Below are 14,452 nucleotides of genomic sequence, written 5' to 3'. Positions count from 1 at the left end.
CTGGAGCTGTCTCAGTACTACCGCCTCCGCTTGACTCAGTCTCGGGTGCGGGGGTGGGAGAGTCCTGCGAGCCAGGCGGTAGGCCTTCGTGATTTCATTGTAATCCGTCATGCGATCCTTGGTTCCGAACCACGTCGGATGGTCTGTCGCCGGGGCGCGGTTGGTTAGCGCTCGCGCCGCTGCGTGTGCCGTCTCATTATGGTTCTCATTGTGTTCCGAGGCGTCGCCCGCGTGCGCCGGGAACCACTTGAGTGGTACTTTTCGTTCTTCTAGTTTTACCGCTCGCAGTACGCGCTCAGCCTCTCTGCAGATTTGCCCTTTGGCGAAGTTTCGCACCGCCTGTCTTGAGTCACTCAGCACCGTGTGGCAGTCTGCGTCGGCGATGGCCAGGGCGATGGCTACCTCCTCCGCTTGTTCCGCTCCGGCGCTTCTCACGCTCGCTGCCGTCCTCGTGGCGCCGGTTGACGCCTCTATGACGACCGCTGCGAAGGCGTTCCGTTGGTATTCGGCCGCGTCCACGTACCGCGCGTGTTCGTCGTTGGCATGCTGGTCGATGAGAGCCTTGGCCCTCGCCGCTCTTCTTCCCTTGTTGAACTCGGGATTCATGTTCTCCGGTATGGGGTCGATTCTGGTCTGGCGTCGGACCTCTTCGGGGACGGGGAGCTTCATCTCCACCTCGTTCGAGCGTCTAATTCCCAGATCGTCCAGTATCTTCCTCCCGGCTTTGGTCATGGACAGCCGCTCCAGTTGAGAGGTCCGTTGTGCTTCGGCTATTTCTTCGAGCGTATTGTGTAGGCCGAGTTGTAACAAGCGGGTCGTGCTTGTGGACTCGAACAGGCCCAGCGCCGTCTTGTACGCTCTTCTGATGAGCACGTTGATTTTGTTTCGTTCGTGTTGCAGCCATCTGTGGTAGGCTGCAACGTACGCGACGTGGCTGATGACGAAGGATTGGACGAGCCTAATTAGGCTCTCCTCTCTCATGCCAGCCTTTCGGGAAGTGACTCGTCTGAGGAGTCGAATCGCGTTGGCTGCTTTTGCCTTGAGACGGGTGATGGTTTCGCCGTTTCTTCGGTGCTTTTCGATGACCATGCCTAGGATTCTAATTTTGCCGACCTCGGGGATCACGTTGCCGGATTTGGTGACGATTCTGATTTTTTCGTTTTCGCGTTGTCTGGTCTTGCCTCTGCTGTTTTTGGTAGGTGGGAGTATGAGAAGCTCCGATTTGCTCGGCGAACATCTCAGTCCGGTGCCTTCCAGCTGGTCTTCTATTGCGCCGACGGCGGCTTGCAGCGCGCCCTCGATGTGGGCGTCGCTGCCACCGGTCACCCATAACGTGATATCGTCCGCGTAGATGGTGTGCCTGACGTCTTCGATGTGCCCGAGCTTTTCGGCCACTCCGATCATTACCAGGTTGAACAGCATCGGCGAAATGACCGATCCCTGCGGTGTGCCGGTGCTCCCGAGCTTCTTCTCTTGCGTCTGTAGGTCGCCTGCTCGTAGCTCGACAGTCCTGTCCGTGAGGAAGTCCTTGATGTAGTTGTAGGATCTTTCTCCCATGTTGAGCTTGGAGACTTGGGACAGAATCGCCGAGTGTTTCACCTTATCGAAGGCGCTCTGCAGGTCGAGCCCTAGGATTGCTTTGTTGTCGCGGGCGCTGCCGCCATCATCGATGATTTGGTGTTTGAGCTGCAGCATCGCGTCCTGCGTGCTGAGATGCTGTCTGAAGCCGATCAAAGTGGCCGGGTACAGCCCTTCTCGTTCCAGGTAGTCTTGCCACCTGTTGAGCAGGACGTGCTCCAGCACCTTGCCCACGCAGGACGTGAGCGAGATGGGCCGGAGGTTATCCGTGTCCGGCGGCTTCCCCGGCTTGGGGATCAGGATGGTCTTGGCTGTCTTCCACAGCTTTGGCAGCGCGCCCGCTCTCCATCACTGTTGAAGTATTTTGCGAGCTTTTCAATCGAGCCGTCATCGAGGTTCTTCAGCGCCTTGTTCGTGACGAGGTCCGGGCCGGCTGCCGACCGGCTGTTGAGGTCGTGCAGGGCCGCGCGTACCTCCTCGTCGTCGATGTCACGATCGAGCTTCGCGTTAGGCAGGCCGCTGTACGGCGCGTGTTGTTCGGTAGGTGTAGTCGGCAGGTGCTGAGACCGCCCGATGTGTGCTGAGACGCCGTGTGCTGAGACCGCCCGATGTATCAGCCTGGCGAGTCTGTTTGGTGCGACTTGGTCTTGGTTTCGTCGAGCAGGGGCCGCAGTAGGTTCCACGTCTTCCCGCTATGCATCTGCCCGTCTGCCGCGTTGCAGATCTCGTTCCACTGTTGCGTGCAGAGAGCGCGGCAGTGATCCTCGATCGCTCGGTTCAGCTCCGCCACCTTCTTTCTCAGTCTGCGGTTAAGCCGTTGTTTCTTCCAGCGATTGAGTATCGACTGTTTGGCCTCGATGAGATGCGCAAGCCGGCTGTCTACTTTGTCGATCTCCGCGCCCGTTTCAATCTCTTTGGTCGCGTCTCGTACGCTCTTGGTGATTTCGGCCGTCCACGAGTCGATGTCTTCGATCTAGTCGTCACCGTCGCTCTTCTGGCTTCTTGCGTCTCGAAAGACATCCGAGTCTATCCATCTGTGTGTTTTGATGCTGGTGTCGTTGTGTTCCGGTATGCCGATTTCAACGATGGTGTGGTCGCTGCCTAGGTCGATCCCCGTGCTTCTCCAGATGATCGCGCCTCGGATGCCGTTCTTGACGAACGTGAGGTCCGGAGTGGTGTCCCGGGACACGGAGTTACCAATTCTCGTCGGATGTGTCGGGTCCGTGATGAGGGTGAAGTCGAGTTCCGTGGCGTCTTGGTACAGGTCGCGGCCCTTTGCTGTGTACTTGCTGTAGCCCCAGGCAGGGTTCATCGCGTTGAAGTCTCCGCACGCGATCAGCGTGTTGCGGCCCGCTGCGGTGCTGGCTCTGTGCAGTAATGTCATGAATCTCTGTTTTCTCTGAGACGGGTTGCTGTAGACGTTGGGCAGAAATATGCTTCATTTTCTCTTCTTGCCCGGGATGATTTCCGTGAGTGTGTGCTCGATCTTGATATTGCTTTGCAGCTCATGTTCGATGAACGTGAGTCCCTTCCTGACCAGGGTGCACAGGCCGCTGCCGTCGGGCGGTCCCTTGTGCACTCTGTAGCCGGGAAGGGACGGTGCGTCGGTTAGTGTTTCTTGTAGTAGTATAACGCCTGGCTTGCGCGCGGCATGTACGATGTGCTGTTGGATGACTGCCTTCTTTCTTCCGAAGCCGCCACAGTTCCACTGCCACGCGGTTACACCTGCTGCTGCTGGTGTTGCGTTGGCGGCCATGATTGCGTTGGCGTGTACAGGGCTCCCTGGTTGGGTGGATGTTGCGTGAAGAGGGGCGCAAACGTCGGGTGTCTTACCATCGGCTGTAGGGTCCTTTCGATGCAGGCGACTCTGTTCCAGTTCTCGGCTTGGTAGGTCTCCATTGTTTGTTTCAGTGCTGTCACTGCTGCGATGCTTGTCGTGATTAGCTGTTCGAGCTTGCTGAATGTCGCTTCGAATTTCGCTTCGAGGCTGTCGATACGATCGTTTTCTGTTTGCGTGCGCGTGGCCTCGACGGCTCGCTTCTTTGGTGCCGGTTCCTCTATGGCTTTCTCCTGGATGTTGGTTGTCGTTTCCTCGGTCTTGCTTGTGCTTGGCGTGGGTCTCTGTAGAGGCTCGTTGTTGCATAGCAGCAACTGACGGATCTTGGCGATCTCTTTCGTGAGGTTGTTGATGGTCGCTCGCAACGCCACGTTTTCTTGTCTTAGGATCTCATTTGCCTCCCGCACCTTAGTCATATCTTCTTTCTTCGTGGTTTCGGTGATTTTTTGCGCGTTCCTTATATTGTTTCCTTTCGCAGCGTCGACCCAGCTCACTCGCTCACGTGAAGGTGGTGTTTTCCTGCTGAGGCTTCTGTTGCAGCAGCTGCTGTCTCTGGATTTGGGCGCGCGGTTTTCCGATGGGGTCCTTGACTTTCGCGCATCTGCCGGCTTGTCGAGTGGCGGGAAATCGCTCTCCGACAGCAGCTGGTGTTCGGCCTGTCGGCGCTCCCATTGTCGCTTGCGCACTACGTAGGGGATCTTGTACTTCGCCTTGCACGTTCGGTCTCCGGTCGGGTGTTCGTCTCCGCACAACTGACATATTGGGGTACAGCGATGGTCTTCTGTAGGGTTCGCGAGTCCGCAGGCCAGGCACGTCTTGATTGTGGGGGTCGGACACACGTCCTTGCAGTGTCCCACTCGGCCGCACTGCTGGCAGACGTCGATCTGTTTCTTGTAGAGGCGGCACGGTATCAGGGTGACTCTGTATCGGACGAAGTTCGGTACCTTGGGCCCCTGGAACACCACTATCACAGTGGTCGTGCTTCCAATCCTTTTTGCGGCCACTGCTAGCGGGTTCCTCTCGTTGACGATGTTTCTATCGAGTTCTTCGGCGCTCGCGTCGATGAGGATGCCTCTGATGACGCCCTTTACGGTGTCGTGAGGTGCCGTGCAATTTGCGCTGACCTCGTAGGGTTTGCCTTGAATAGATATTTCCTGGATTTTAGCGTACCTTGCCGCGTTGTCTTCGTTCGGTGTACTTACGATCATGATGTTCTGTTGTGTGTTGGGGCAGATGGTGTCCGCGGCGCTTTCCTCGCTCGTGATCTTGGCCGCAACGAGTATGGCCGCAGCGACGGTGGTGGTGCCGGCCTTGGCGATGTCCAGTCCCCCTCTGGGTCTAACAACTATCTTGCTTTCTTCTAGTGGCATGGCTGGCATGCGTGCTGCCTTGACGGCCGAGGCTCTGACGTTCTTGTAGAATTTTGACCTCGTGCTTGTTTGACTCCCGCCGGGTCCGTCGGGCTTGCCGCTGGCGGGGGTCCGCTGGCGCAGCCTCGACATGCGTTCCCCCGCGAGCGTCCATCCGGCGTCGCTGTGGTATTCCTCGGGTGATATCTCTTTTCCTTAAACTTGAACGCACATGTGGTTGTCCACGAAATTTATCTTAATTTCTGCTAGAAACTGAGGGTACCTGTTTCTTTCATGAATTCTACAGAGACTTCGCGATAAAAGGTATGCGCGTGGTGTTGATCATCATTTTATTTTATGTCTGTGTTTTACAGGTTACCGCCAGTCAATTAAGTTTGGAAAACAATATAAGTAGGTAATCAGAAAAACTACGGTGGTTATTAAAAGTGGTATCATTGTAGCGCTGCCTTCAAAGTTGGCTCCATGTGCAGGACCGTCACGAAGTGTAATCTTATATTCTAACATGTTCAATTATCTTTAGGGGTAGCACAATGAAAGAAAAAGAAGATGGGCATCCGGCGAAAAGTGGCGACAGGAAATGCGTCACGCTATATTATTAACGCTGATCGTTTGCTGCCGCGGGCATCGAAAAAAAGCAGTGTGAACTAAGATTAACAGGAATAGTATTAGTTTTGTTTTATTCTTTCTCGTCAAAAGTAAAAATATCTGTGTCCCGGGGCTCAGACAATGTATACTTGTTGAAAATTGCCCAGTTGCTTGAGGTTTGAGGCTTGTTTAGAAATGAGGCCTTTTTTGTAATTTCAGCACGCTGTTTGTGAGTGCGTGCTGACTGTGATGTGATTTTTCCCTCACTTGCCCGTCGTGGTTACTAGAGCTATCGCCGTTTCCTCCGTGGAGTCGATGTGTGGAGTGTTCAGCGAGGCCGCTGCTACCTCTTCTCCCTGGCCGTTCATCACGCTGTCAGCGTGGGCTGCTCTATTTCTGTACTTTGCCGCGTCGGTGTACCTAACTTCTCCACTTCTTGGTCCTTCGTAGGCCTGACGTATAGATTGTACTCTCGCTTGCCTCATTTCTTTGTTGGGGTTCCGGGTGCACGTTTCTCGGGATGCTGGCCACCGTGATCTTCTCTCTCATGGGTAGCAGAACCCGCTGTTTTCTGGATTCATATTCGACTGGGTAGCTCTGTTTTCTTAGCGTGCCCGTGCCCCCGTGCTAGGGAGCTTGACTCGCACTGTGGGAATCGATGTAAGCGAAGCTTTTCTGCTGTTTGAGTCCATTGGCGTTATTTTGCCGTGATATATTGACGCCATACGGCAGTCGTGACGGGATTCGAGATGTTATTTTGCCTGCTCCGCTTGTGTTTGCTGTTCTTGCTCCGCTCGACGCTTTGTCCGAGCCATCGTCTCGTCGGCACTAAGTGCACGCTTCGGCGCCATTCTGGGTTGTAGCGTTGTAGCTCACAAAACTGCTTCCCCTCTCTCTCTCTCTATTCCCTATCTTACATTCTCCCCACCTCCTCCTTCTACTGTCGTTGCTGTTGCGGGTGAGCACGTCGACAAGTGCGGCAGCTCCTGCACTGCATCTGTGAGGGGTCAAGCCTACTTAGGAGTCCAGAGGGCATTGTGCAGATGCGCGACGCGGCGTAAATCTTGACATGGGTTTCTCTGGTCGTATTTCCTTTGTTCCACGCTCCTGTCATGTACTAACGCGACAGCGTTAGGGCCCCGTGTCGCCGAAAATCCGTTGTCGACGTCCCAGGCGTCGCTTGGCGATTAATCATTCTCAGCCACAACCGCGCATCGCGACGCATACCTTGTCTTACATTCTTTGCAAATTTATTCCTCGGAATTTTGAGAACAGCCCATAAACAAATGTCATGGAACAACACACCGACAGCGCAAGCATTTTATGTTTTTGTGACATGGCCACGTCTCGACCAGGTCCCGAAGCGGCCTACGTTAGTGGCGTTCTTGTCAACTATGTCCTGACGTGGCCGACGTTAGCGGCATGCCGGAGAGCAGCAGCCGCAGAAGCCCACAGAAGCAGCAGCAGGGGGAAGGTCGAAGGAAGAGGCGAAGAAAGCTTCGCTTTAATAATTACAAGGCGCTCCTGCGCCTACATGCCCTAAGGTAGAGGCTACAAGCACTCAGCAATGCGAAGCAAAACTTGCATACATTCTTTGGAATCGCGCATGCAGCATATAGAACAGCATACGTTTCAATAAAGAACCGGCTCAAAACAAGCATCCGAACCGCATAATTGATAACGCCTTCCTGAGCCTACATGCAATGCGAAGAGCGTAGCGCTCCCCGCATACGTTTCCCGGTAAAGATTACTGTTGCGCAAGCTGCCGTGGCGACGGCAGCTTGCGACGTGGGGAGTTACGTCCCTAGCCTTTCTTATGTAAAATAACCAGCCTATCACCTGATCTTAGGGTTGTTGCAGCACCACTGTGGGCTGCGACGTGCTGTCGAAATTAGGATTACTCCCATTACCACCAATACTCTAAAATAGCATTACTACCATTACTACCATTACTTAAGACATGAAGCATTGCATACCCCTCTCAGCACTTGTAGTACTACTCTCAACGGCTTCGCCGGGCATCCACTTTCGGAGGGCCGGAATGGCGAGTCAGTGCATTATTTAGTAAAATATATCCGCGAGCGATCTTCACAAGTCTCCATCGAATCTATCCTCTATGCAACGTGCAATATCATAAAGTAGACGTAAGACGCCTTGCGATATGAGGAAATGTTGTGTTGCTCTATATAAATGCTCGTTCCGGGCTTTTGGTGCGTCCATCGAATGTTGTGGCACCAGGTAATCCGTAGTAGTTCCCGTACGAAGTACGAAACTCCACCGGCCGGCATCAGCTGAAAAAGCTGAAAATTGCAATCATGTGTAATTTTGATATTTAGACCTTATAGAAATACTGCGTGTAGAGGCGAAAGGTGCAAATTTTATGAATGGGTGACGTTAATAAAAGCCACTCGCTTTTACATACATGGCGTAGAACATAACCGACTCATCCCAAAGAGTGCCATAAAACCTGAAGAAAACACCTGATTTTCAAGTATTCCCCCGGTCCAGTCCATTATTTCCTGCACTTTAAGAGCACATATACACAGGTGACTGTGCGTTTTCGACGCAACTAGGCCTCTGCCAACGCTATGGTAAACTACGTAGTACATATTTGACAGCTGTTTAGTTATAACTCGCGCATAGCCTTTTGCTGCGATGCATCTAAATAGCGCGCATGCAAAAGAAGGCAACAATATAACCGTCAACGGCTACAAAAAAAAAAATGACTCGTCATCCTGATCCTGCGCAAGTGGTTGCCCAGTGACGCTGTGGGAAACTGCGACTACAACTCCTGAGGTTGACTACAACTGCTTATGCTTTATAAATAAATCGTTATATTGACACGTGTACTTGTATATCTCTATCGGGCGACCACGTTTCACCGCCTAACAAATGTTATCGCATAGCGAAGGACGTGCCTGCATGTATCGGAAGTTTCTCGAAAATTATCGGTGGTTCTATCCGCTGTGTGTTTTTACCGAACCTTGTGTTATCTGATTTCATCACGTGACGCGAATGGTGTAGAACTTTGTGGAAGACACGCGGGTCCCAACGATTTGTGTGGAACATTCGACGACTTATGTATAAAAGCCGACGCGCTTGACCCGATGATCAGATTTTGACGATCGCCAACCGTGTTTGCCGTTGTCGCCGTTCTTTAAATGTAGCCTGTTTTTGTCGGCGCAGGTTCGCCCAAGAAAAGTTATACCCGTGTCACACGGGAAGATTTAATGTCATTTGATGCATCGAATGCCATTCGGTCTCTTACAGTGCCACACAGTAAAATATAATGGTATTCGCAAATGATAGCAATGACGACCTTGAAAAAGAATTGTGAAATTCAAAGAAATGTTGTGCCTATTAAACACGTTTAAGAACTTTTGCTAGTACTTTTAAAACGGACGAAAACATTTTGACGCGAATTATTCACAACTAAAAGCACTTCGATCAACACATCCCATATGGCCGACCGCCCCAACAGATTCCTGATGCAAAGAGTAATAGCGCTTGAGCACAGCCCATGGTGAAAATGTCATCGCGGTAAAAAAAAAAATTATTCATTTTTATAAGTCTAAAGAAATATATTCTGACTTTGCTGATGCACTAATTATTATTTTTTTTGCGTTGCGTGTCGCTGTTGTCTATCTGGGCTTAAGAGTTACATTCGGTTCGAAATCGAATGCGAATGAGCTCCACTAACTCATTCGATGGCAAATGTCATTCCATTCGAATGACATTAAATTTTCCCGTGTAAATCCCGATTAGTGGGATTATATGCGAATGCCATTCGATTCTAATGACATTAAATCTTCCCGTGTGACAGGGGTATTAGTTTCGTCTTTCACAGTATTGCGACTGTGTTCTTTATACGCCACTACCACGTGACAATATGGCCCATTAAGCGAAACGTCCGGCGTTAACAGCCGATGGTACCAAAACCCAAGTGACCAAGTTGTGACGGCACATTTGACATCATTACGAAACGTGATTACGTCATCACCTCACACATCGCTTCATGACGTCATCACGTGAAAAGTTACGTTAGGGAATTATGGCATCGTAATTGATGTCATGTTATGACGACACGCGAAGACGTCATCGTCAAGCGAGATGTCACCTGACGACATCATGTCATGCCTCTTGGCGAAGCAACATCACACTGCGCACCTACCGCTTTTTCGCACAGTCTCCGGGATTGGCCCATGATGACGAAACGTGATTACGCCATCACTTCAAGCGTCGTGGGATGACGTCATCGCACCAAAGGTCACGTGATGACATCATTAAGTCAAACGTCACGTTGCGTGCTAACGGCATCGTCATTTGACGATATCGCCTGATGACGTCATGTGATGACGTCATCACATACCTCTTGAAGAAGCAGCACAATGTGCGCTTCCCGCTTCTCACTGTCTCGGCGATCGGCCCTCATTTTAGTGAGAGTAAAGGCTGCGTACACGGACGCGAAAAATCCCGACCAACTAGAGGCTTACGGCTTCGCTGTAAAAATAAAATAAAAATTCAGCCGCCTGCCACTGGTAACAGTGGGAGGGCCTTTACATTTTGACAAGTAGGCATTAGAAGTGTCAAAGCGGGGAAACATTGCGTTCCCATATAATATATAATAAATTAGTGTGGTCTGCTCCGGACCACTGTCAGTGACACTTCGCTCCCCGAAGAGGCAGGGTATATGCCTAGTAAGCTCCTGAGTAACACTTTGCAATGTGGTGAATGCGCTTTAAATCATTGATCCGGGAACTCGAAGAGGTGCCTAACACATTTCTCTCGTAATTACCGCTAAATCGACGCTGATTTTTGAAATTATTTTTATTTTGTTTTAAGGCGCTAAGAGGCACTTATGAGGAAGCTTTAACTCGGGTGCTCCTATCCAAATACATGTAATAGGAGAACTCGTTTTTCTCGGCTACCACTGCACCGAGTTTGGCGAAGTTTGCTGCATTTAAAGGAAAAGCCTAAAATCTAGTGACTGTTGGTTTCTAATTTCTGATTCAGGTCGTAGAATTTTTTATTAAAGATTAGCAAAAATCGAAAATATTAAGAAAACGAAACTATGAAGTTTACAGCTGTGTAATCAGTAACGAGAAATGATAATACCATTCCCTGAATACCATCGAATAGTACGTCTAAAGCGGGCAAAATTGATAGGTTACACATGTATCTCAAAATCCCGACGGCGCATGCGCTGCTTGCGCATGCGGTTCTAGAGGGTTTACAGAGAGACGCCCAGTGCGTTTGGCTACGACGACGGCAGCGAAGTCGGCTCCATCTGCCGACGTTCCCTCGGTGGCTCCGTCGCCGGCGTTCTGCCTTCCGCAGCTGGCACGAGCGCCGCGCACACTGTAGCCTTACGGCTGAGCTTTGTGCGTGTACGAACTGCTCTGCTTACCGTCCGTCTCATCCCATGTGCAGTCGACTCCCTCCCCCACACAAATCCCTGTCTAAGCTCTAACAGAGCACGTGGCGCTATTTGCAGGCCCACACTTTCCCCTCTCCTGCCCGACTTGCCCTTATTCACCCCGGTGCCTTCTCACCCGAATGCATGCCCTGCAGACACCCACGAGTACACTATGCTCATATTCTCTATTCATGCCCGAAACACTCCCCCCTCCCCCTGCCTCCTGGCATGCATCTAGTCCGCAGCTGTGGGAGGCTGCTTTGGCCAGCTCGGAGCCGGATGTCCAGCTACGGCTAAAGATCTGGGCAGCGGAAGTCGCCGCCAGGCATGATCTGGTGGCCACGACCGGAAGCCTGAAGGCCACTCACGGAACGGCGGCATCTTAATTTTCTTTTCATTTTTTTGGGGCCTTCACTTAATGAAGTTTGTACCACCACCACCACCACCACCACGCGCAGTCCAGGTGCTACGCCTCCAACGCAACCGTCGACGCTCTTCATCCCCTCAGCGTTACTACACGCACCTGGTAACTAGTTGCCAGAGTTACTGATCGCTCTACCCAGAACAAGTCGGCTTACATGCGGCGTCGCACCAGCATGTCTCACTCGTGTATAGCTAAAATACATTCCGAGGACTCCGAGCGCAATGCTAAGCCTTGCTATCGCTGTGAATGCTTCACCCTTTGGACGAGATGGGCATATTTTCTTGCAATAACGTATTTTTCCCCTTCTAGAAAAAGGGTGAGCTTCACTCAGCGACAAGTGAAGAATTGGATACAAACTCAGTGGCTATGGTGTTGCGCTGCTGAGCATGAGGTCGCGGGATCGAATTCTGGCCAAGGCAGCCGCATTTCGATGGGGGCGAAATGAGAAAACACCCGTGTACTTGATTAAGGTGCACGTTAAAGAACCCCAAGTGGTCAAAATTTCCAGAGTCCTCCATTACGGCGTGCCTCATAATCAGAAAGTGGTTTTGGCGCGTAAAACCCCTTAATTTAATTTTAAAAAGCAATGCCCACGCCATTAGCTACTGCGCGCTTGAAAACGTAATTTCCTGTAGTGACGCCGGTTCAGTTCGCCCGCGCCGTCAGGTCCTGGAAATGAGCGAATATGACCGGTGGGACAGATTTGACGTTGACGCTGGCTGTAATGTCTCGCTTAGGCAAGCGCTATAGCCTTTGACGGTCGCCCTCCTTAGTCGATGCTTTTTTTTTTTTTGCAGCCGATTATCGCCGATCGCCGTGCGATTTCCACCCGCGTGTGTTTGTCTGTGCAGGTGGGCGGTGGTGCGGCCAACGGGCTGCCGGCGGCGGGCCTGGTGCCCGGCGTGGTGCCGTCCGGTCCTGTCCTGGACCACAGCGCCCAGAAGGACAGACGTCTGCTGGCGCAGCAAGGGTCACTGGGCAAGCGCCGCAAGCCGTCCAGGGGAAGTCTTCACGCGTTCCTATCGGCCCTGCACCGCTGGGCGCCCGGCGACAGCGGCGAGGCTACGTCGGAAGCAGCGACCGCAGTAACCGCCGCCGACGAGGGGGTGCCTGCACCATTGCCCTCTGCACGCGGCGCACCGTCCGGAAGGCCGTCGGCTCGCAGTAGCCCGCCTCCCTTGACCACAGATATAGGTGAGCCATCAAGCGCGTTTACCTGTGTGTTAACCACGCCAACGTCTTAGGCGGAAGGATTTGAGTAAACTAGAGGATCGACTTTTTTTTTTACAACGAAGATGTTAGCCTCTAGTTGGTCGTGACTTTTCGTCGGCTCGTGCTCACCCAAAAACAGTTCCACCACCAAGCGGCCGCGGCTACTCAGACAGACCTCCCACTGTAACTGAAAAAGGACTTTGTTTCTCAGTTTCCGCGTAACGCAATTATATTTTCTCGTATACTCCAATTACAATAAGAGGCTATCATACCTGCAGCTTGTGCGCAAATCGTACTTTACGAATTTTCGAATGGAATTTATTTGGAAAAATTCAATTAGTTCAGTAAGGAACTTGAGCGTCACGGAGAGCCTACAAGAATGAGGAGGCGCGCGGCACTTCCACACACGTGCGTGAGCACAAGATGTGTCTGTCCTTGATGCGTGGGCTCTCTGCCCGTTGCATCTGCCGCACAACGTGTGGTGGGACCGTGATCGACATTATCGCAAGCACTGACGACGATGATGATGACGATATATTGGCAACCCCCTTGAAACTGGGTAGTCACGAATAATCATCTAGCTTGCTTGAGTCACTCACGTAAGCTTTACATGCTTTTCATTCTATTATGTTGTGGACATCTCTTTACTAGTTTTTTTCTCTACCACTACCTACACCTGTAACAGATCTGTTCGTGCCAATCTCTTGCTTTTTTTTCCACCAACGCTCTGAACGTCCCTTGCTGACCGGTTGATGATCGTTTGTTGACCGCTTGATGCTAAGCGCTTCTGGAAGGTGTGCGTTAACTACGGGTCTCACTGGTTGAATGCCTTCGCATTCCGTTAGGATGCGCTGAGTGGTCTGCGGATTTTCACTGCAGCATACACATGCCTCATCTAGTCGCGAATATATGCTCCGGCATGTTTTTGTGCATAGGCAACGAGCTCGAGCGTCAAATAGTCAGGCACTTCTCTGTGCGTTATAGTACACATTTTCTCTTATAATTTATTTCTTCATATTCTTGTAAATCTCCATGGTCCTTTCGTTTTCATTCTTCGCATCCAATTCACTATCTCCGTTTCTCTCACTTCCTTTCCGGTGACTCCTGCCTGTCTATTTGCACTTTAAGTTATCCTGTACTTGGTTGCCAACTTCCTTAATCTGTTCCTCCATTCTGTGTCTAAACTTTTCAAGCACAGATGCTTGAGCACTTTACCCGCCCATTTATTTTTAGCAAGGTTCTTGAGTCTTTCTTCAAGACTAAGTTTGCTCAGCGCTTCTCTGACGTCAATCGAGGTCCAACTTATGTCACCCTGCATTGCCTCATTTGTGGTTTTGCCGTGGGCTCCCAAAGCCAACCAGCCTACCGATATTTGCTTAACTTCCAGCCCGGACAAGATATCCAATTTTAAGCACAGAATGGCATTTGCGTACGTTAGCACTGGCAGCATCACTCCTATCCAGATTCCACGCACCACTTCCCATTCATTGTGGCCCCAAATTGCATTATGTTTCATTATTGCTGCAGTACGCTTCCCCTTCATTCTCGTAATAGCTTGGTGGGTGCTCGAGTAAGTCTTTGCTTCGTTTATGTATACACCGAGGTATTTATATTGCTTGGCTGTGGATCTGACTTGCTGTTGAAATGACGCCACGTAATTACTCGTCTCTTCATTAGAGATCACAATTTTCAATTTTTCTACGCCAAACTCAAGGCCTAGATTTGTCGCTGCGTTGCCACAGATACTTGCAAGTGAATGTAAATCTGTTTTATTGTCCGTTAGTAGTACTACGTCGCCCGCATAGATCAGTCCGAAGACTTTCTCTTGCACTATTTGTCCATTACGCATGTAGGATAAGTCAAACCTTAATTCACGGTTTTCCAGTCGTCTTTCTATGCCCTTAACTTAAAGCGTGAACAACAATGGAGACAGAGCACATGCTTGCTTCAGTCCTTGGTGAATTTCCACCACTTTATTACATTTTCGGCCTTCCCATGCAATTTGCACTCGGTTGTCTCTATGTATCTCG

General features: G+C 51.1%; 1 protein-coding gene across 3 annotated transcripts in view; it reads left to right on the top strand.

Annotated features, from left to right (window-relative positions):
* Positions 1 to 14,452, top strand: part of LOC126548499 (uncharacterized) — a 204,959-nt gene that overhangs the window by 90,184 nt on the left and 100,323 nt on the right. For all 3 annotated transcript variants that reach the window (XM_055063851.1, XM_050196723.2, XM_055063857.2), the window contains exon 3: positions 12,062 to 12,404. In XM_055063851.1, the coding sequence (XP_054919826.1) occupies positions 12,062 to 12,404 (343 nt within the window). The remainder of the gene's footprint in view (positions 1 to 12,061; positions 12,405 to 14,452) is intronic.

This window comes from Dermacentor andersoni, chromosome 3 (genome assembly GCF_023375885.2).
Source record: "Dermacentor andersoni chromosome 3, qqDerAnde1_hic_scaffold, whole genome shotgun sequence".
NCBI lineage: Eukaryota > Metazoa > Arthropoda > Arachnida > Ixodida > Ixodidae > Dermacentor > Dermacentor andersoni.
The sequence above is the reverse complement of the archived record's forward strand: the minus strand, read 5'-3'. Positions and strand labels throughout refer to the sequence as shown.